Source organism: Sminthopsis crassicaudata, chromosome 3 (genome assembly GCF_048593235.1).
Source record: "Sminthopsis crassicaudata isolate SCR6 chromosome 3, ASM4859323v1, whole genome shotgun sequence".
Taxonomy (NCBI): Eukaryota; Metazoa; Chordata; class Mammalia; order Dasyuromorphia; family Dasyuridae; genus Sminthopsis; species Sminthopsis crassicaudata.
The window spans coordinates 453,909,687-453,934,403 of NC_133619.1; the positions used below are offsets into that span (position 1 = coordinate 453,909,687).

Below are 24,717 nucleotides of genomic sequence, written 5' to 3' on the forward strand. Positions count from 1 at the left end.
ACATTGACAATTGCCAAACCTTTTGTTCTAATTTTTCCCCTCCTTTCTTCCCCCCCTCCCCAGATGGCAGGTTGACCAATACATGTTAAATATGTTAAAGTGTAAATTAAATACAATATATGTATACATGTCCAAACAGTTGTTTTGCTGATCTTTGTGTATATTTTCTACTTTTATCTGGCCCTCATTACTGCAAAACATTTTTCTATTTTCCCATGGAAACCTCTCTAATGCCCTTCACAACCTTCCCTTTCTGCACATATACTCTGAGCTCCCTCTTTTAAAGACAATAGTTACTATTTATGAAGCCCTTTAAAGTTTATAAAGTATTTTTGCATACATTATCTTGTTTGATCCTAATCTGAATCCTGTCTAATGTGTGCTATCATTCCCATTTTATAGATGTTGAGGGTCTTGCTGAAAGAACTTATGCATTTTGTACAGGGCTGGTAGGTTCCTGAAAGGATTTGAACTCTAGGACTTTTAGATTGCCAAATCCTGCAGTCAATTCACCATGTCATCCAGCTGCCTTCTCCCATTCTTTGCTATTCTCTTCAACTGAGTACTTTTCAACTATGCCCAACTTCATTTTTTGATATGAGATGACCCTTACCCAGAGAAGCCTTTGATCCCATAATTTCTCATCTTCTGCAGGACATTGCAACTTGAAGCATGTCAAATTTCTTCTTAAATTTTTAAAATTAGTCCTTAACTATCATTTTCTTAAGCTCTCTTGGTGAGTTAAAAGTGAGATTGTGGAAAAGATTTAAATCTTATTGTCAAGGACAAAATTTATCCACATATTAGAGCCTTATTTGGCTCTGTTTTATGATATTTATTTAAGCGACTATCATAAAGGTGGGGCATGTAATGTAATGGATAGAATTGACCTAGAAATAGGAAGACATCTCTGACATAATAATATCTAACTTTTATTTGGTATGGTTTTCAAAATATTTCACATATATTATCTCATTTGATTTCAGAAGTTCCTGAACAAGTTATTTACTCTTATTGACTGTAATATACAACAGGTGTTGATTTGCATTAACAAAGATTTTCCTCATACTTTTGAGTCTTATTATAATTCCAATCCAAAAAAAATTAATAAAATACTAATATTTGTTGTTAATCAGATCAACCATTACTAAATGTCTATGATATGCAGATTAAAGTGCTAGGAATTAGGGGAAAGTATAGCTTTTCCTCTTAAGAAATTTAAATTTTATCTGGAGAAATAAGACAACTACTTGGTCTATCTGAGCAAAGGAGCAGAGATATATAGGTGAAATGCACTTTTGGAGACCAGATGATGTTATCTAGGGTTGGCTGAAATGTGACCTAGAGGGCTTTGGAGATCTGCAGTTTGAGATAAGATAAAACAAGATAAGAGAAAGTGGATAGTGCTAGGTTGGGGTTGTGAAATAGAAGGAAAAAATAGGGATTTTAACTTTTTAATATCAATGTCAGTGAGAGCCATTTTTTTTACTTTAAAACAAATGAATAAGATAACCAGATGTATGTGTGTGTAAAAAAATTATTCTAGTTATTGTAGAAGAAGGATGGATTGAAGAGAAAGAAGAATGGAAATAGTGAGACCAATAAGAAGGTTACTGGAAAAAAATCTTGATTTAGTTGTGACGTTCGAGTTAGCTCCCTGTTGACCTCTGGATCAACCAGAATCAGGATCAGCAATAGTTCTCTGTCTTTAGGGGGAGAAGTGAAGAGGATCGCTCACGCTCTCCATGGATTGACCACCTTGCCCCTCCTCCAAAGTGATTCTGGTTCCTCTTATTCCACCCCCTAATCCCTCATACAATTATCTGCATACACCAAAAGTTAGAGCCTGCACGGAATAGTGTGAAGGGCCATTTACCAAGCATATGCTAATAGAGTATTATCTGGTAGGTAATAAGCCTTAAGTGCTCTTTGGCTGATTCCAGTGCACCTATTCAGCCCTTTACACTTAGTGATATCGAGGACTAAACTAGAATGGTGCCATTGGCAACAGTATCATAAATTTTGAATTTGGAGAGATCTTGGAAATAATTTAAGTCTTTCATTTTTATAGAGGAAGCAACTGAAATTAGAGAAGTCATGTGACTTCTAAATCATACAGGAAATTAAGTGGAAGCCCTAACAGTTGAACCAGAATCTTTTGACCCAGATTTAGCACTTTTTCTGTTCTTGGAAATGGTAAGATCTACTAATTGACGGGTTGTGAGTTTAGGTTATCTGTTCTACCTCCACCCTCCCACACTTAATAGTGAAGGGGAGGAAGAATGGTGGAATCTCATAAACTTGAAAGGTTAAGGAAAACCTCTTAGGCTTGGGGAGACTGATAGGAAAAAAAAAAACTGGTGAAAAGGGAGAGATTATAAATAATCGAATGTCCTCAGCAAAGGACAGTTAAATGACAAGCCACTGGACCTAGAGTCAGGAAGACTTGAGTTCAAATTACTCTTCAGGAATTTACTAGATGTATGACCCTGGGCAAATCACCTGACCCTATTTGCTTCTATTTCCTCATCTGTAAAATGAAGTGGAGAAGGAAATGGAAGACTTACTTCAATATTTGCCAAGAAAACTACGTGGAATCATCAAGAGTAGAACAACAAATTCTCAACAAGAGAAGTGATAATCCTGCTATACTCCTGCCACATCTGAATATATCTGGAGTATTATATAGAGCTTTTTTTTTTTTTTCCCCTGAGGAGGCATTGGGGTTAAGTAACTTGCCCAGGGTCACACAGCTAGGAAGTGTTAAGTGTCTGAGGCCAGATTTGAACTCAGGTCTTCCTCTTTAGGGCTGCTGCTCTATCCACTTCGCCACCTAGCCACCTAGGTGCCCAAGCCAATTTCATCTTGAAAGATGATGAGTTTTCTGGAGATCATGTAAGTCCAGGAAACCAAAAAAAACTAAAAAAACCTAGATGATAGCTGACATTTACATATTATTTTTAAAGTTTGCAAAGTGTTTTATCCTCAAGACAATCCTTGGAAATAGGTGTTATTATTTTCCCCATTTTATACATGAGAAAACGAGGCAGATAAAAGGTAAGTGATTTTCTCAGGGTTATATAGCTAGTAAATGTCTGAGGCTCAATTTGGACTTGTCTTTCCTACTCTTAAGTGCATCAGGACAAAGACATGCAGAAAGGCATATTATTTAAAGAACTGCAAAGTTTTATTTTTTTAAACTACAACATTTTAATCTATCCTCATTATTCATCTCTCCCCAAATTTTAACAAGAAATATAGCTCCTCCCCCATAAAGTTGTTTTCAACACATAGCTACATAGTCTGACAAAACAAATTTCCACATTGTATATATCAGACAATGTATGATACTACATTTTAAGCTCATTACATCATAAATATTGAGTTTTATTTTCATTCTTTTGGACTCTTGAATTTTCCTTGAATCATCACAATATTACAAGTAATTTCAGCAGCCAAAAAACTTTTAAGAACTGGAAGGATCAGTAAAGGTTTCATACTGGAGTGAAGCCTGAGCTGTGTATTGATTTGGAGGAAGCCAAAAAGAAGGTCTGGGATGGACTCTAGCTAAGCAGTTGCCATTCTAAAACCGATGACAGTGTCTGTCTTATTGTAAATAGTTAACATTTTTTGCTGTTCTTATTCAGTTGTTTTTCAGTCCTGTCTGACTGTTGATCTAATTTGACCTCATTTGGGTTTGTTTTTTTTACAAAAATCTTAGAGTTTTTGTCATTTCCTTCTCCAGCTCATTTTGCAGGATGAGAAACTGAGGCACACGATTTAAACTTCTGAAAAGAAGTATTCCAGACTCCAGGACCAGTGCTCTATGCACTGCACTTAAGGTTTTTTGGCATAATACTCAGTATTTAATAAAAGCTTGTTTAGTGACTGATGCTGAATTATTTTTGATTTTTGACTGATTTTTTTTCTTAGTGGAGCTGTGGTATAGTTTGCCCACATAATTCAAAACAAGGAAGTATCATGACCCAAACTCATTGAGGATTTATTTTAGGAAAAGCCTTGATGGTAGATTCTTTGAGTTAATAGTTAATTGTCACTGTATGCCTTAATGTTAATACATTTTTATATCTGTAAATGAATGTCTTGTAGAATGTTTTGACCTTTGAGTTTTACAGTTCATTCTGACACAAGCATAAGATTTAACAAGCGTGAAGTTTGGCCTGTACTTAGAATCACTGAGTTAGCAATTCTGCTGCATATATTCTCTAGGTACCAAATTAAAATTGTTATCTTTCTGGCTTACATGAAAATCAGCTTCTTTGGTTTTAAAATATAAGCCACATTGCTTACCTAGGAAGTTACTTACGTTGATAGTACATGATTCTTTATTAAACAGTTCACTGAGCAAAACTGCTTTCTATAGGAAGAAAAAAATAGGATTTGATATGTTTAGAAGAATCGCACATTTAACTTAGATTACTTGCTATCTAGGGGAGGGAAATGGGAGAAAGCAGAGAGAAATATTTGGAACACAAGATTTTGCCATGGTGAATGTTGAAACTATTTTTTGCATTATCCAAAAAAAAAAAATTAAATTCCCCCCAAATTAGGATTTGAATCAGAAGATTTAAGATTGGATCTTAGCTATGTTAAGCTGTTTGACCTTGGTCAGGTCACTTAACTTGATCCTCCTAGCTGTATAATTGTGTATGTATTAAGAGTTATACTATCTAGCATACAAGATTGTTTTGAGTATCATATAAAGTGTTTTTTTTTAACTCTTTTAATTCTTTTATTTTCATTTCTTTTTTAAAATAGTATTTTATTTTTGCAAATACATGTAAAGATAGTTTTCAACATTCATTTTTGTAAAACTTTGTTTCAGATTTTTCTCCCTCCCTCTCTTATCTCCCCTCCTTCCCAAGACAGCATACAATCTGATATAAGTTTAAACGTGCAATCATATTAAACATATTTCCATGTTGATTATGTAGTGAAAGAGGAAATGGGAAATGATGAACAAAAAAACACTGAAAAAAAAACCCAATAAAGAAAGAATATTCTGCTTCAGTATGTATTCAGACTCCATAGTTCCTTCTCTGGAGGTGGATAGCATTTTCTAAAATGAATCTTTGGAATTATCTTAGATCATTGTGTTGTTGAGAAAAGCTATCATAGCTAATCATCATAAAAGATTGCTGTTACTATGTATAACATTCTTTTCATTTTGCTTACTTCACCTTGCATCAGTTCATTTAAGTCTGTCCAGGTTTTTATGAAATTTCTCAACTCATTTTTAGCACAATAATAGACTAAGGTAAGTACCTAATATATGTAGTATTACAAAGGAAAACAACTATATACAAATAAAAATGAATCTTCCCCCCACTTAAGTTCTTAGACCTTCTGAAGTCTATTCATGGACTCCAGGTTGAGATTATAGGAACATCAAAGGCTTATTTAGTTAAGTTCCTAGAAGGCTCAGAAGAAAGTGCTTATTAGCCTGGAGTAAGAAAGGTTTCAATCTGGTTTTTTTAACACCTATTAGTTGATTGTGGGCATTTAATTTCTATTTGCCTCAATCCTCATCAGGTGTAAAATGGAAAATAATAATAAGACTGACTTCCCAGGATTGTTGTGATAATTAAATGAGATAATACAATGCATTTTGCACAGTGCCTGCCACATAGCAGGCATTTAATAAATGTTTGCTTCTTTTCTTCCTCATTTTACGGTTGAGGAAACAGGTCCTCTCAGAATCAGTTGGATTTGAATCATGGTTTTCTGACTTCAAAGAGAGTGTTCTTTCCATTGTACTACAGAGAGGAATAAAAATGTTCTCAAGAGTTCAGAGGATTATTTCTGATTAGGGAATCTGGGAAATTTACGTAGATAAATAAGATGATATTCTGGCCATTCATGTTGTTGGGAAGATCAAGTGGGATATTATTTGTAAATAAGACAATTTTAATTAGCTGTTTGCCTCAGTTTCTCATTGTAAAATGAGCAGGAAAAGGAAATGGCAAACAACTCCAATATCTCTGCCAAAAAACAAACAAACCCAAAAAACAAACCAAAATGGGGTTATGAAAAGTAGAACATGATTTAAAAAATGACTGAACAACAAGATCTGTGAAACCCCAAGTTGTCTGATTTGGTTAGATTATAGGAGAGTAATTAATGTAAGTGAAGTCTGGAAAGTAGATAGTAGCTTGAGTGTAGGAATTTGAATGCCATACCAAGTTTGCTCATCCTTTCTGAGTCTGTTTCCTTATCTATAAAATGGTGGTAATATCTGTAGAATATACTTTACTAGGCTTTTGTAAGGATCACATGTCACTACACATGTGCAGAGCACTTTGCAAATCCTAACCTTTGAAAATCAGCTTTAAAAGGGCCTTGAGTCCAATTTCCTAATCCGTCTTCTAAAATCACATTAACTACTACATCTTTAGTTACCTGCTGGACACTGTGCATAGGCACCTCAAATTCAGAATGTTCAAAACAGGACTCACTATCTTCCTCCATACTTACCTTTCTCCCAAATTTTCTGATTTCTTTTGAGGGTACCACTATCTTCCTATCATGAGGCTATGAGATTTAGAGAAAAGAGCACTGGACCAGGATTCAGGAGACATGGATCCAAATTCTGACTTGACAACTATTAACAATGTGACTTTGGATAAATCACATCACTCCTCTTAATTTCAGTTTCTATTTCTGTAAAATGAGGGTAGTAATGTTTGTTTCCTCACAAATTTAGCATGAGGAACATCAGCTACTGTTACTGTCATCTGAAGCCAGAGAAGTTTCCCAGTGATTTGTTCAAGATCATAATTATCAGCATATAAGATGAATAAGTAATTTGACCACTATCTTTTAAGTCTTTTTTAAAAAATTAATTTGTATGTAAGACAATTCAGGCCACACAACTGTAAAGTGTTAAGTGCCTGGGGCTGGATTTGAACTTTAGCTCCTCCTGACTTCAGGGGTAGAGCTCTATCCATTGAGTCATCTAGCTGCCCTGATCACTGTCACATAATTAATTAAATCAAATAGATGGTAATAGTAGATAGAGCGTTGTACCTAAAGTCAGAAAACTCACCTTCTGAGTTCAAATCTGGCCTCAGACACTTTTAATTAGCTGTGTGACATCAGGCATGTCACTTAACCCTGTTTGAGTTCCTCATTTGTAAAATGAGCTGGAGAAGGAAATGGCAAACCACTCTAATATCTCTGCAAAAACAAAACCAAACCAAACCCAAATGGGTTATGAAAAGTACTATTTTTGAATGAAAAGTGATCACAACTTGAAAATTATTCTGGCAGCAATGAGAAAGAATGGGGAGAAACTATATAGTGAAATAAATGATTGGGCTAGACCTTAATAAGACCCAGAACTAGCATGGCATGAGTATAAATAAAAAGAACAAGATGAAGGGGGGTAGGAAGAAAGGGCAGAACTTGATGACATGATATGACACAGGAAGGAGAAGTAAGAATCAAAGTTTCAGGGCGGTGTGTACAACCACCAAGAGAAACAAGGAAATATAGAGGAGGAAGAGGTTTTGTGGTGAAGGTAATTATTTCAGTTTTGGGACGTGTTGAATGTGAGATGTTTGTAGGACACCCAGGTGGAAATATTTCATAGGCAGATAGAAATGATGGTTTAGGACTCAGAAATGGAGTTGGAGGTTGAAGTTGGAATTGAAGTGAAAGATGGGACCATAGGATCAGTTAATCAAACAGTAAAGATTTATATTAGGTCCCTGCTAGGTGCCAGGCATTGCTACAGATACAAAAGAGGGAAAAGACAGTTCTTTAGCTCAGGAGATTATAATCTAGTGGATCACAGGTTGAGACCTGGGAATAGGGACCTTGTGGAAATCAGTCTTCTAAGTCAGCCTTTTCATTATACAGCTGAGGAAAATGAGTGATTTTTCCAAGTTCATCAGAGGTAGAATTCAAATCCAAGCCTTTTTTTCTGCAGAACAAGCATATTTTCCACTTTCTGTATTTAGTTGTATATTTCCAAGATGGGAATAATATTTGGATTGAGAGATAAACATGTTACCATAATTGACCCCTTCAGTACTTCCAGGACTTTACCTAACCAATATTACTTATTAATTCTTTGGGAATTAATAATTAATCCTTTGGGGATGGGGGATTGGGAAAGATGTGGTGGTGGTGGTGGGTCAGAGAGAAGTGATAGGTAGGGTAGCAGAGGGAAGGAAGTATCACTGAAGCACCTTAAAAAAATGCCCAGGAGGGAAAAGGCCAATAAGAAAACAAGCAGTTCAGTTTTGAAAATTTTAATTGCTGATGTTTTTAGGTCATTCCAAGCATGTCCTACTCTTTGTGATTCCACTTGAGCATTTTTTTTTCTTTTCTTTTCTTTTTTGCCAAAGATACTGGAGTGGTTTGTCATTTCTTTCTAGCTATTTATGAAGAAATAGGCAGTATTATGTGATCGCACAGCTAGTTTGAACCTGGAAAGATGAGTCTTCCTGACTCCAGACTGTGCCTTTATTCACTGGGTCATCTAGCTGGTCCTTGAGAGAGTTACATGTTGAATTTATATATATCAAGGGTATGTATGTGAGTCTTAGAAAAGGGAAATGATTTGATTTGTGTCATGTAGCTAATTAGTAATGATTTTGTAAAACTCGAGTTGTCTGAATGGCTAGATTATTATGGAGGAGGTAGGTAGTATAAGTTTAGAAAGTAGATAGTTGCTTGAATGTGGAAAAAATATAGTTATTTGTTGTCCTTTTGTTTTTGAAGAGGATCAAAATGACATCATTATATTAGAGTTGAGTTACAGTGTGTCCAACAATGGCCGATCAGACCAGTATGAGCTTGAAATGCTCGGCCATTTGAACATTTGAGATAGAATCTCTAAATTTGCATAGTTCATGTTTCCTTTGAACTATTTCAGTTCTGCTTTGCTCATAGAGCACAGCACCTTCTCCGAGAGCACACCGTACTCTGAGTGGTCCTGCACCAGTGTCTCTCATGTTCCACAATTCCAGAGTTCTTCAGAGAGACTTTTAGAGTGTCCTTATGTCATTTTTTCTGACCATCATGTGAATGCTTGCCTTGTGTAAGATCTCCATGAAATAGGTTTGTTTGTTTTTTTAGCAAGTGTTTGCCTGAGATTTGAACAATATGGCTAGTCCAACAGAATTACACTTTCTGTGGTAGACAGTATATGTAATATACGTGTGTGCATATATATGTATATAATTATGTGTGTATGAAATGGTGTATTAGTGAACCTGTGAATAGATGTAACTACTCTGGAAAGCAATTTGGGATTACATACAAGTTAATAATCAGTATTAGCTCTTTAACTCAACTGTACCATTGCTAACACTGTGTCCAAAAAAAAAATAAGAAAAAGTTCTATATATTTAAAACATTAATAGCAATTCCTTTTTATATAATAGCCTTTTACTTTTAAAATACATGCAAAGATAGTTTTCAACATTCACCCTTGCAAAATCTTGTGCTCCAAATTTTTCTTCCTCTCTTCCCCCATTCTTTTCCCACACAAGTAATCCAATTAAGTTAAACATGTAGCAGTTTTTTGTGGTGATTAAAAAATTGGAAACTAAAGGGATGCTCATCAATAAAAGAATGATTAAATAATGTACTATAAGAAGGAGGAAATAAAGAATTTTAGAGACGTGAAAAACTTATATGAATTGATTGAAGAATTGACATAGAAGGAAGCAAACAACTAGAACATTTTATACTCCAATATCAATGTTGTAGAAAAGAACACTTTAATAAAGTGAAGAATGAATAAGAACCAGGAGAACAAATTACTTAATGATAAAACCATTGTAAAGACAAACTTTGAAAGCTGTAATAGGTGTGATTAGTACTATCCATGATTACAGAGGCTCTATGATGAAACATACAATCTACCTCCTGATGGAGATGTGAGAAATTCAGGGCACAGAATGTGATACAGATATTTTTATTTATAGCCATTGAAGGAATGTTTTGCTTGACTTGGCATATTTGTTACAAGAACTTTGTTTTTCTTTTTACTCTCTTTTTTAATGAGATGGGAGGTGGGAGGTAGAGAAAAACAATTAAAAATAAGAGGAGGTGGAGGGGTATTCCAGATGTAGAATATTGCATGCCCTTTTGAATGAGGTTACTATTGTTTTAATTAATTGCTTTAGTTTATTATGAGAGATCTCTTATGGAAAAAATTACACATCAATATAACTATTTTTTTAAAAAAGTAATACATACATAGATAAAAATCCACATTTTCAGTAGTCTTATGTATATGAAAACGAGTTTTCCTAAAACTAGTCACATAGCTATATTGCATAATACTGTGTTCTACCCTGATTCACTTTCTGTTACAGTATGTTATGATGTTTTGTGTTACTATGTTATCTCATGTTTCTGTTGACTCCTTAATTAAAATTTAAGGGCAGTAACCATTTTCATTTTTTTCTAACATGTCTTTCACTAAACTACTATACAATAATTGTATACAATCAGTGTTCAATAAAGGTAAAGTATGTGATAAAGAAAAAATACTTGGCAATTCTGCAAAAATTCTTAATCTTTTTTGTGTCATGGTGAAGCTTATGGATTTTGTAAAATAAGGTTTTAAAATTTATAAAATGAACACGTGATTACAAAAGCTAATGAAAATATAGGTGCATCAGCCCTTGAAATCATAGGTCCCTGGTTAAGAACCCATGTAGGTTAGTTCTCTCATGTAGGATTACTGAGTACCGATTCCATCAAAAGTGGTAGCACCTGTTAATTTGTGGTGACTGAGAACACAATAACCATAATCCTCTACTGAATGGGGAGCTATACTTGTATAGACTTTCAAATCTATATGATAAAGTGCTCTTGAGGGCAAACAATTCTCTCTTGTGTGTCTTCTACAATCAGTAAAATCACCCCATACAATTGTCCCACTTGCTCCTTATTGCTTTTGTTTCTCAACACTGCCCTCTCCAATGTGTTAAGAATTATTCTGTAGAAATTCCTTTAGAATTCCTTTAAATTTCCTGTAGCTACATAGCTAGCATTTAATTGAAGCACTTTAATGTTTTCATAGCACCTTACAAATATTACAAATATTTTCTATAACCCTGGGAGGAGGGTGTTATTATTGTTACATTTTACAGATGAAGAAACTGAGGCAGAGAAATGTGTGTCTTGCTTAGTATCACAAATTAGTGTCTGTGGATGAATTTATATATAGGTCTTCTTGACTAAGGTCTTGTGCCCTATATCTCTTGAACCATTTAGATGCCCAAATTAATATGATACAAACATAACATAGCTAGTATTTATATGGTGTATTAGATTTGTAACGTGCTATATATATAATTTGATTTGTTCATGTCTATCTGTGATCCAGATCATATCTCTTCAGGGTGCTCAATGATATCAGTGCAGTAGATGGAGAGTACTGTATCTAGAGTCAAGAAGGCCTGAGTTGAAATCCTTCCTCATGTACTTACTAGCTGTATATTTGGGTAAGGCACTAGATCTTTGCCTGCCATTTCCTCAATGATAAAAGGGGGAAAATGGCACCTCACTCCCACAATAAGCTATTTGCATAAAATCTACATAAAACATTTCCCAATTACATGTAACAATTTTTAACATTCATTTATAAAAACTTTGACTCCCAAATTCCCTTCCTTCCCATCCCACCCCCTCTTTGAGAAAGAAGGCAATTTGATATCATTTATACATGTGTTGTTGTGAGGATCAAATGACATAATATTTGTAAAGTGCTTTGCAAACATTAAAATGCTAACTATGATTATTAACAATTTTTGGGGATTAAATACTACTATTACAAAAACATAGAGAAAATAAATATGTTCAATTCTCCTACAACATGATATGTACATCCTTAAAAATCACCACATTATACAACAGTTCATAATGAAAACCACTAAATTTGTGGGAGAAGTGAGATTGGGACACAATACCCCAAAACTTCTTTGGTTCACATTAAAAAATTATTACAACCTAATGGGGGAGGGGCCTATCTGTGACTGTAGTGGGAGAGTATATGGATGAGGCCCCGCCCTTCTCTGCCCTACTATAAAAGAAGAAATTCAATAAAAATGGCACTTTAAGAAAGATCGGAAGTTATGAAAGTGGACATCAAAAGAGTTGCTGTTTGTGATGAAGAGAGGAGCAGTTTTCTGCATTCTCCATCTTTCTCTCTGAAGAAATAGCACATAAACAAACACTAAATTCTGATTATGCTCAAATTATTCCCAAATACCTCAATGAAACAAATTCATATTTTCAAAACAAGCATTATAGAAGAATTAATTGTATGAGATAATTTTGGAGGGGAAACTCAAGCAACTGGTAATAGAGGCAGAAGGGTGGATTAGAAAAGATCTCATAGAGAAAGATAGGTCTTCAAGTGTGTGCTTTGAAGAAAACTAAAGATTCTAAGGGATAACTAGATGCTTCAGTGAAATGGAGTTCCTGAGTTCAAACATGGCCTCAGATACTTATTACCTGTGTGTCTCTGGGCATATTATTTAATACTATTTGCCTCAGTTTCCTCACCTGTAAAAAAATGAGCTAGAGAAAAAAATGGTTCTTTGCCAAGAAAACCTCAAATGGGGTCATAAAAGAAAGAGTCAGGCAGGACTGAACAATAATCAAGATTCTAAAGGTAGAGGTGAGGTGGGAGTACTTCACAGGCTTGTTGTAGCAGTAGTGCCAAGATGTAATATGATGTGTGAAGAATAGCAAGGAATGAGTACCATGTAAGTCTGGAAAGGTAGGAGGGATTCTTTTTATGTCAGAAAAGTAAAAACAGAACTAAGCTGTGTATTTTATCTTAAATACTAAATATTTCAAGCCCTTATTACTTACAGAAATAAAAGTATTGAGACCTGAGATAATTTAGCGTTTACATTACTACATTGTAAATTTTTAAGAGCTTAGATTTTGAGGTTAAAGGGATTTTAAAGATCTTCTGGGACAAATCATTTTATTTATAAAACTACTGAGGATCAGAGACACAGGAACTTTCCCCCCTGATTTCATAAAGGTAGGTTCAGTATGGAATTTGAACCCAGTTGCCTCTGATTCCGAGATAGGCTTTCTGTTCTTTTCATTGAATCATGCTGCAGTGATAACCCCTCCTATATTTTAGTATAGGTACAAATATAAACCAATTATTACTATTTACATTTTTTCATGACTAGAATTAGTAACTCTTTTTTTTGTAATAGTCACGCTTTTCTTAATTTGACATAATTTAGTATCTTGATATTTTTTATACAGCTATGGATTAAGTGGAAGGTTGATTTTGGGGAAATGCAGTTTCAAAAAGATAGAATTAGAGAATCAAAGAATATTAAATGTGGAATGGGCCAGGATGTAGAGAACCTAGGTTGTTCCATTAAAGGAATCAGAATTTTTTATTTTCTGGTTAATAAGAAGCCATTGAAGGTTTATGTGCTGAGTATATAAATGTGATATTTTAATGAGACTAGTCTCATGTTGGTTGATATGATAGATTGGTTATGGGAGAAGAGGAAAACTGAAGTAAAGAGACCAGTTGGAAAGCTCTTTCAATAATCTAATTTAGGAGTAGTCAATCATTAGGATGATTATTAATGGAGATGAAAAAGAAGAAATAGATAAAAGAAATATTTCTAAGTTGTATCTGACAGGGTTAGTATCTATTTAGAGGGAAAGGGAAGAAAAGGAAAGGGCATCATCTGGGGTTATTTTCAGTTGTTCAGTTGTTCTGATCTACATTTCAGTATAATGATGTAATGGATCTTTATTTGTATGTTGACTCTTGTGATGATTGCGTTAGCCCCCTGGATACCTTAGAATCAGCCAGAGTCAGGATAAGCAAAAGTCTTTATTCTTGGTCTTTAGTTGTAGAAGTCAAGGGAATGGACAGTTCCCCCAACTCACCTCTTTGACTCCTGCCCAGAAGTGACCCTGGCTAGTCTTACTCCACCCCCTAGTCCCTCCTCTAATCCTCTGTATACGCCAAATGATTGGGCCAGCACAGAATAGTGGGAAGTGCCATTTTCTAAGCATATTCTTATAGAGTATTGGCCAATCAGTAATTAGCCTTAAGTGCTGGGTTGTCCGACCTCTGTGCATTAATTCAAGAGTTTTCAGCCCTTTACCAACTGTTCTTATTAACAGGTAAGAAGATAGTTTTTAAGAAAATAGCAAATTATTCCAATAATCGTTGCTAAGAAAACCCCAAATGGGGTCACAAAAAGTTGGGCCTAACTGAAAAATGACACAATAACCTTATGTCTGGGGACAATGAAAAAAAACTGGCTTTGGAGGCATATAGCACTTTGGTCTAGTAATCTTGCATAGGAGTGTCTTGGGATTTGTCCTCCAAAGACATTGGCCCTATTTGACAGTATACCTTCCAAATCTCTCCTCAGGTTTGTTTGTCATTCTTTTTTCAGACTTTTTGCTTATTTTTCTTGTTATCTTGAAAAATAAAGGTTGTATAAACCGATAAACTCTTAATACTGTGTTAACAAGAAGATCATTGCTCTAATTATATTGTTACTCATGTATATTATGATTATGAGGTCTTCTGGAAACAAAACTTATTTATTATTTGGACCTTGACTGTATTATATGTATTTAATAAGATAATAAAAGTGTGTAAATTAGCAAACATGAAGGATCTTTCCATTACTGAAATCATCTCCTTTCTGACTGGTATAATGTAGCTCCTCAAAAAATTTTATTCTAAGAATATTAACACATTATAGAGAGGTAGAAAGTTGCCATTCCCTCACTCACACTTGCTTTCTTTTCTTTTTTTTTATTAATTTTATAATTATATATTTTTTGACAGTACATATGCATGAGTAATTTTTTTTTTTTTTACAACATTATCCCTTGTATTCATTTTTCCAAATTTTCCCCTCCCTCCCTCTACTTCCTCCCCTCCATGACAGGCAATCCCATACATATTAAATGTGTTACAGTATAATCTAGATACAGTATATTCACATTTGCTTTCTAATATGGGATGGCTCCCTGGAAGAGAGAAGGGAGAAGAAATCGGGGGAAAATTTAGTAAAAGGTAATAAAATTTTCTTTATTAAAAAATAGCTTGCCAGCCCCCATCCAAGATTTTTAACATTTAGTAAAAGTTATATAAACAAACCTCTTATGTCTTTTTCTATTAATCTCTGTCTCTGTTTTGCTCATTTGATTGAATGATTGATGAATTTGGTTTTAGAATTAGATACTTTTGGGGCATCCAGGTAAATGCACCCAATAGTATACTTATAGAGAAACCTAGAGATTATTCGTCTAGAGGACAAGACCAAAGGTAAGACATGATAGTAAGGCAGTAGAAAAATGTGTAGTATAAATAATGAAGGTCTAAGTTAGAAGTTCCAAGAATAAGAATAAAGAAAAGTGTCTCCTTATTTTTGTTTTGTATTCAGTCATTTTTCATTTGCCTCCAACTCTTTGTGACCCCATTTAGGGTTTTATTGGCAAAGATACTGGAATGGTAGCTCATTTTACAGTTGAAGAAACTGAGCTAAACAGGCAAAAAAGTAACTTGCCCAGAATCACATAGCTAATAAGTGTCTGAGGCCAGATTTGAATTCAGGAAAATGAGTCTTCCTGATTATAGGTCTAGTGCTATCTATTCACCATGCTATTTGCCGAATAAATGCCATTTATCTTCAATAAGTGCTCAAATGCAAATACATGTCCAAGGCTTCTATTGGAGACGCTCTCCTTATATTTTGGAGCAGTTTGATAAGTCAGATCTTAAAGTGACTAAGGAAGGCCCCTTAACTTGGAGAGAGATTGAATTTGTGAATTCATTTGCTATTCCTGTGACACCAAACTGGGGATCCTAATATTTTTGGGGTGTTTTACACCTCAATAATAACACCTTAATAACTTCTCAGAAGTCTAAGCCAAATGTGCCAGTGATGGGCACTGTAGTGTAAAGAATTGGACGTTAGATTTGGAAGCTGGAGATCTAGGATCAAAGTCTGGCTCCCACCATCCACCACTTTCACTTTTACTCTTGAACTGTTGAATGACACTGGAGAAAATCATGAAACTATGTTAATTAGGTTCATTATATTTATGTTACATAATCTTACTTGGACTCTTGCTCAAGTAAAGCATTCATTTTATTCTTCCCTATTGGGTTCATTATCTTACCACAACACTTTTTTCAAATCTTTTCTTTCCTTTTCAGACTTACCATAGCTTTTCCTATTCTCTCTACCTCATTTCACTAAGGAAAAAAAAATTGAGGTTATTTTTCCAAAGAGCCTCATTTTATCCATTCCATCTCATTTCACATTTCTCAGGTGCTTTCCTCCACTATTTTTCCCTTCACCTTCACAAGAAGAGATGGTCCTACTTGCCAATAAGGTTAATATTTGCACAAGTAGCTTTTTTATATCAATCTGTTTTCTCTAGCAAATCCCTTCTCTATCATCCCTTCTCTTCATCCTTTCCCTTTTTACTTGTTGCTTCCTTACTGTCTACAATTTTGTTTGGCAAAAATCATGATAAAAATTTTTCAAGTACAACTCTTAGAAAAATTTACCTTAATTTTTTCAACCAAAAAGTTCACATTAGAGTAAAAAATTAAATAAATAAAACTAACACAGTGAATTTGAGTCAACCAATTGGGAAGGAAGTACAGAAATTATGTGTACAAAAGAGGTCAAATTTGTGAAATCTCACCTAGTGGGAACAGGACTAAGCTGGTCTGACCTGGATTTATGGAAATGGTATTTTCCATAGCACTGTCATTGTAGGTTTGCAGGAGAGTCAAGTTAGCTCTTAATCACAAAGACTGCATTATTTTAAATTTGTATCTCTAGAACCTAATGTAGTGCCGGGAACATTTATGCTCATCTATAGATTGCATTTTGTGAGATTTGATGTTGCAGATGATATGCATCAAGAGAGGAAATATGTAAATTCAAACTTAAAACAACCTTTGTATGAAGTTAAAAGCACCTTATTATAGCTATCTCATATTTTAAAGTTTGTTAATGTTGATAAGTATAATAGACAGTTTTCCCCAAAATTTGTTATTTCATTGTATTTTAACATAGTTTTGAGTTATGGAATTAGAACACATTATTGATAGTTGAACAAAATATGACCTAAGAAAATTATATAGATTGTCTTTTTTTTAAAAAAAAGGAATATATGACAATTTTTTTTTTTTTTTTAAATGGACATGCTCTATATAAAGTCTGGTAATCATTGAATTTAAAGTGTATTCTTCTGATCTTTGGGGAACTTTTTCAATTTGCTAAGATTCTAGAAATGGAATTCAAAGTATTGCTGACTATTTGCATAATAAATATTAGGCTGATTATTGATAAGGGTGAAGACTAATGAATATCATGTACTGAGCTTCACCCGGAAAACCATAAAAAACTCAAAATCCTTCCATCATCTGCTAATGCAGCAATTAACTTTACTTGCCAGCACCGAAAAGTGACAAAATGGACAAGCAGGAAGACATGAAGAAACTTAGAATATGATGTCAATTTGGCACCAAATTTCATTCTGTTAAGAGGTCATGACCTGCAATTGGCATAGACATCACAACTATGGTCTTCAAAAGTTTTACAAATATCTCCTACTTCCTAGTGTGATCAAAGAGTGAGCCAAAAAATGAACATTGTGTGTTTTGTTGTAATACTTAAAAAATGATTCAACACTAGCTCCCTGGTCTTCCTTAGGAAGGCTAAAGTTAGCCTCTTGCAAAGCAGGATGGGAAGGAATTTTCTAAGAATATAACTCATCAGCTTAAAAAAGGGCAGTACAGCTATTGACAATTGTGTAGATGAAAACATTTTCTTCTCATAGTTGGCCCCTAACTCCCTCATTCATAAAATTAGGACATTAGATTATATATCTTGTAGATCTTGCTTTTGTTGATGAGTCATTTTTTTGTGTCAGGTTTTGCTCTTTAGAGTTTTTTTAGTGGTTGCCTAATTTTTCAGCTCATTTTACAGATGAGGAAACTGAGCAAAATAGGATTAAGTGACTTGTTTAAGGTCACAACAGCTAGTAAGTGCCTAAGGCTGAATTTGAACTCAGAGAAGTCTTTGATTTCAGGCCTGCCCTGAGTTGTAGATTTCCTACAATTATATTTTTCTGTGCCTGTTGTCTAAAGCTTACCTTATTTTTCCTCTGTCTTGAGCATGAGATAAAAAGTCTTCATGATTGATAGTGAAAGGACAAAGTCCTAAAGCTTGTGCATTCACTCAGGGTCTCTCCTGGGAACATCTACATTTAGCTAATTTCTTGAACCATAATCTGCCATGCAAACATCAGCCTTCCACACATGGCACTCAGAATAATCCACAAAAGTAGTCAACATTGTAGATTGTCAAGAAAACATTTTGTTAAGGTGATAGGGAAGTAGGAAGATATACTAGACTAAGTCCTCACTAGGAAATGCAAGGGAAAAAAAATCACAGTCATTTTTCCAGCTCAGTTGGCATAGATAGGTTGATAGAAAGCTCTGTAGACTCTGGGTTTGGCCAAGATTATGCAGCTGCAGAATATTTCCAAGACCTGAAAAGATGACCAAACCTAGGGGCAAAAGGAGGGCACAGGCCCATTCCAGAAGAATAAGGCCTGTGTACAACTCTGTCTCACTTAAATCTAATTTATGTACAAGTCAAAACATCTACCTATGATGTCTTCTTCGAAGGACAAACTACAATTTTGAGTCTTATAGACTGTATAGGTCTAGGAAAGGGGAGTCCTTTCTAGAGGTTCTATTTTCTTTTTCCCATTTGGAGAGGACTTCAGTGCTGACAGTCAAGAGTCACATTGACTATAGAATTTTCTCTGCTCTAGAAGCTCTGAATTTTGACCATAACTGCTATTGGGAGTTTTCATTTTGGGACTTCTTGTTGGAGGTGATCAGTGGTTCTTATTTCTCTACCCATTAGTTCTAAGAGACATGGAAACTTTTCTTTATGATTTCTTGGAAATTTGGTCATGATACCCAGGTAGTTTAGTGCTCTCTCCTTGACTTATTTTCCAATGAATTTTCAATGAGACTCATTTTCTGAAACTTTCTCATAATTGTTCTCCTCTTTCTTTTTTCCCTCCTCCAAAATTTTTCTCTTTTCCTTCTGTCTTCCATCTTTTCCCCCTCCATTTTTTGTCTTTTGATTTAATTTTAATAACAGTTCTTGTTATCCTGTGAAGTCATTATCATCTATCTCAATTCTAATTATCAAGGAATGTTTCACCCCAGGTGAGGTTTTGCATTTCTTGATCCAAGTCATTAATTCATTAATTTTCAGTTCTCTTTCTTTCCTCCTCCCCTTTTTCTCCCCTTCCTGCTTTCTCTCCCTCCCCCTCCTTATACTCCCTCTCTTTCCCATCTCCCCTCTTCTTCCTTTTTTTTTGTTTTTGTTTTTTAATTTAGCATCAATAATAGTTTTTGTTATTCCATAAAGCCATTATCTTCTATTTGGTCAATTCTAATTATCAAGGAATATTTCTCTCCTGAGTAAGGTTTTGCATTTCTAGATCCACTTTACAAATCTTTCCTCCATAGTTCTCAATTCTTTTCATATGTTTTCCTCAAAAATTATAATTTTGTTTTAAAAATCATTTTTCGTGTTCAAAAATTTGTTTTTCAAAATCATTTTTTAGCTTTTTAGTCTTTTCATTTTTTCTGGGAATTGTTTTCTTTTGAGGCTTTGTCTTTAGATTTTTTGGAATTATTCTCGTCTGGATTTCTGCCTTTGGCTTCCCTGTCATTTGTTTGCTTGCTTGTCCACTTGCTAAGGCTCACAGCTTACCCTTTCATTCTAGACTTTGTGTTAGGGATGGGCTGGTATGTGTGTGTGTGTGGGATGGAGGGAGAGGAGATGACATCTGATCTAGTTTTTGTCCTCTTGGATCCTTCCCCCGATTTCTTGGAATGTTGAGTATTGTGTTATTCCATGATCAAGGAGATCAGGTAGCAGAATTAGTTTTCATAAAGGGGATCCAAATTTTTTTGAGGTGGAAGAATCAGAAGATAAAGACAAGCATATTTAGAAGATAGAAATATATCCATCTATCCATATCTATCCATTTTGGGTACAATGGAGGAAATATGCCAGAAAAAGGTATCTGAGTTCAAATGCAGTCTCAGACACTTAGCATCAATATGACTCTGGGCAAATAATTTAACTTCTCTTTCATTTTCCTTATCTGTAAAATGAAGAGAATAATAGCACCTCCTTCCCTGGATTGTTGTGAGAATGAAATGAAACAATATAATATGTGTAAAGCAGTTAGTATGGTGCTTAGTAAAAAAGTATACTTATATACTTTAAGTATACTTAGTAAAAAAGTACTGTATAAATATTAGCTATATTGTGAACATCAGGGAAGATAGAAAAATAAAATTAGTTTTAGAATAGTTATTATATTAAAATTGTTCTAGGCAGCTAGCAAAATCAATATGAAAAGATTACTGAGCAACTGTGAATACATTGAGGTTCATCAGTTTGGTTTGTAGTGGGTTAGATTGGTTGTTTAGTTATTAAAAACTCATAGTGGAAATGAAACTGGTTTAAGGATTAAATAAATAAAAGTTAAAGAAGCAAGGAAGGCCAGGGTTTGAGGACTATGTCTAAGTGAAAAATTAAGTGGACTGAATCAGTGGAAAGGGACAATGCAATTGAAAGTTGAGTAAACATTTAGGGGGTAGAGAAGGAGGGGTGGGAGGAGTGGGAGGAAGCAAAGGTGGAAAGTAATGTCATAATCAGAAAGGTGAAACATCAAGTTTAAATTCTTGGAAAGTTAATAGCTGTGTGTAATTGGTGAGATTCACAGTTTGATTGTGTTGTTTTAGAGTTGAATATGAAAGTAGACACAGGAGCTTCTGTTTTTTATATTTCATGTTTTGTTTTGGATTTTTGTTTTTGTTTTTGCTTCATATCTAAATTTTCACTGATGGGAAGGAATTTATGATGAGAAGACTTTCTGTTAATACAAATCTGTGGTGACTTTGTTTTTTTCTTTACAATATGGTCTTGGAGAGTTGACACTAAATTTGTTCTGAATCACCAAATATGTGACAGTGATGATACTTCAACCCTGGTCTTTCTCATCTTAAGGCTTGCTCTTTTGCTTGTTATGTAATAGTTAAGCTATGATTTTTTAAAAAAAGAAATTGACATATTTTCTTGAAAATTAATTTATTAAGTTTGAAACATGGGTTATTGGCAACTTTCAAAAACATGTGTTTTCTTTCTAATAGCTGAAGCTGAACCTGACTCTAGGAAAACCTATACCTTGAATGATTATTTAAAAAATACTTACAGGGTAAAGTCTTACCCTATAAAGTGGATTTCAGGTAAATATTTCTTATTTTTTCTCTTTCTTTCCCCCCTTTCCCCAGGCAGTTAAGGCTAAGTGACTTGCCCAGGCTCACATACTTTCAAAGTGTTAAATGTTTGAGGCTATATTTGAATTCAGGTTCAGTTGCTCCAAGGCCAGTCCTCTATTTACTGCTTCATCTAGTTGCCGCTATATTTCTTCTTTTAAAAAAATTCCATCTTACATCCAAAATTACAATTTAATAAATTAAGTTAGGGAGGTGTGGTGGAGGAATGTTTAAAATATTAAAATAAAATACACTTTTCGTTATTCAGAATTTTGCAACATTTTGATGACCTACATTATTTGCCCCAGATAAGAGAGTAAAGGAGAGAGGTGAAAGAAAGAATGCAAAGAATAGAAAATTCTGCAAGCTAATAAAATCTTATAAGTTAATAAAAAGCTATAAGCTAATAAAAATGGCAAATAAAGTTGAATGGAAGCTTTGGATCAGAACTAGACTTATGATTTCATTGAGCATAAAATATATTACTCATTCCATGTTTCCCTACTTAGAATATTTTTATTTCTTAATTCTGTAGGAGAGAGGCAGTATCCACTGCCTAGAAAACTAGCCTTAGAGCCAGAAAAATCTGAATTCAAATCCTAGACTTGACTCCAGACAAGGCATTTAATCTCTAAGTACTCTAAGCAACTTTCTTTGACAAGATTGAATAGAATGCACCTGTCTGTGGTTAATAAAATCCATAATTCTACAGAAAAAAAGTTATGGCTATAATTCATTAATCTTACATTTTTGTTTGAGATGTTCATTTATTGTGTGCTAAATAAGTTATAAGTGACATGAAATGTTGACCTTATTTACTTTCTCTCTTCAGATACTGAATATCTTCATAAAAAAGAAAACAATTTAGTGTTGTTTAATGCTGAATTGAGAAACAACCGTACTCTCGTGGATAACAACACCATAGTATGCTTAACCATATAATATCTTCATACATTGGATAAATACTTTTCAAAAAATATTGTGATTATTATAAGTTTTTGAATTTAATTTTTTTTTGTTTGCAGGATAATTTGGGGTATACAATAAGTAATTATTATGTCTCACCTGACCAGAAGTTTGTGCTTTTTGAGTATAATTATCATCAGGTAATGAATTTCTTTTAATATAGGTTGAATCTTAGAATTGGGTATTCATTTGGCAATATCTCTGAATCTATAGATAATGAAGGTAGATGGCTGTTTACAATAGATAGGTAGTAAAATATCATTATTCTAAAATAAGGGGGAGGAAAGATCATTTAAACATGAAAGAGTCAGAATTAAAGAATATTTAAGAAGAATTTTCATTTTTGTATTTTTTTAACTGTTAAAATACAGAATTAACTTTAAAAATATAAATGATAATGATAAATAAGTTAATAAATATGTAAATAATGACATATGTTATATATATGTGTATATATATATGTATATATATATATATATATATATATATATATATATATATATATATATATATATATATATATATATATATATATATATATAAATAAAATTTTCTATGTTACCTCATTTCTCTATTTTATTACCACCAATATTAATCCTTTTTCCTCTGATTCAGAAGTCTCAGGATTGTTCCAAAGTACGATTTGCACATAACAGATATATACATATATATATATATATATATACATATATATGTATATACATATACATATATATATATATAAAACATATAACTTTCTCTTAAAGGGGGAGAGATAATATGTTAAAACACCCCACATTCCTGAAGACAATCATCAAATCACTGCAAATTTTTGCCTTGTGTCATAGATATTCCTTGCAAGTTCATTTGTTTCTACATAAACCATTGTAGATAGAAGAGTATTTATTCTTTATCTACTATTTCACACACACACATACACACACACACACGTTCTGTATATATTTGTATTTGTATTTGTTTTCATCTGTTAAAATGTACATTCTTTGAAAGCAAGAATTGTTTCTTTAAAAAAAAAATTGGAGGGACAGCTAGGTGGCACAGTAGATAGAGCACCAGCCCTGAAGTCAGGAGGACCTGAGTTCAAAAATGGCCTCAGACACTTAAACACTTCCTAGCTGTGTGACCCTGGGCAAGTCACTTAACCCCAATTGCCTCAGCAAAAAAAAAAAAAAAAAAAAAAAAAAAAAAAATTGGGAGGGGAGAATATTTGTATCTTTAATACCTAGTACATAATAGATACTTATTAAATGTTGGTTGGTTGATTGAGTGATTGATATTAATTTACAAAGGAAATTGCACAGCATCCTCCAGTAACTAGCTCAGTTTTGGAAATACTACAACTTCATGTTATTTTGTATTTGGCATGGTTGAAAAATATTGCTAGTTATTTTTTTGCTGGTACTGGTTTCCATCTATCTTGTCTTTCATGAGTTGGAGGAGAACAGTGAACTAGCTGAGAATGGAACAAATTGGATATTTTTGGTGGAGTGTTGCAAAGCACTTTAATTGACCCTAAACCTTCTGAAAGCAAAGGCCCTTCTTTATTATTATTATTATTATTATTATTATTATTATTATTATTATTTTAAATAGTATTTTATTTTTCCAAATACATGCAAAGATTAGTTTTTCAACATTTACCTTTGCAAAATCTTGTGTTTCAAAAATTTTTCCCTCTTTCCTACCTTTCTGTCTCAAGATAGTAAGCAATCTGATATAGGTGAAATATGTGCAATTCTAAACATGCTGCACAAGGAAAAATCAGATCAAAATGGAAAAAACAAACAAAATGATATAAACCACAAAAAAGGTGAAAATACTATTCTTTCATCCACATACAGTTTCCATCGTTTTCTCTGTATGTGGATGGCGCATTCCATCCCAACTCTATTGAAATTAATTATCTTGAATCACCTCATTGTTGAAAAGAGCCAAGTCCCCCACAGTAGATCATCACATAATCTTGTTACTACGTGCAATGTTCTCGTGGTCCTACTCACTTCACTTAGCATCAGTTCATATAAGTCTTCCCAAGCTTTTCTGAAATCAGCCTGGTCATCATTTCTTATAGAATAACAATATTACATTCATATAATTTATCTAGCCATTCTCCAACTGAGAGACATTCACTTAATTTCTAGTTCCTTGACATTACAAAAAAGGCTGCTAAAAATATTTTTGCACATATAGGTTCTTTCTCTTTTTTTATCTCTTTGGGATACAGACCCAATAAAGGCATGGGTGAATCAAAGGATATACATTTGTATAGCCTTTTGTGTATAGTTTCAAATGACTCTCTAGAATGGTTGGATCAGTTCACAACTCCACCAACAATGCATTAATGTCCCAGTTTT

General features: G+C 33.8%; 1 protein-coding gene across 2 annotated transcripts in view; it reads left to right on the forward strand.

The window, feature by feature from the left end:
- The window catches only part of DPP4 (dipeptidyl peptidase 4), a 97,592-nt gene that overhangs the window by 5,495 nt on the left and 67,380 nt on the right, over positions 1-24,717 (forward strand). For both annotated transcript variants that reach the window (XM_074303282.1, XM_074303283.1), the window contains 3 exons: positions 21,272-21,367; positions 22,230-22,321; positions 22,423-22,503. In XM_074303282.1, coding sequence (XP_074159383.1) covers positions 21,272-21,367; positions 22,230-22,321; positions 22,423-22,503 — 269 coding nt within the window. The remainder of the gene's footprint in view (positions 1-21,271; positions 21,368-22,229; positions 22,322-22,422; positions 22,504-24,717) is intronic.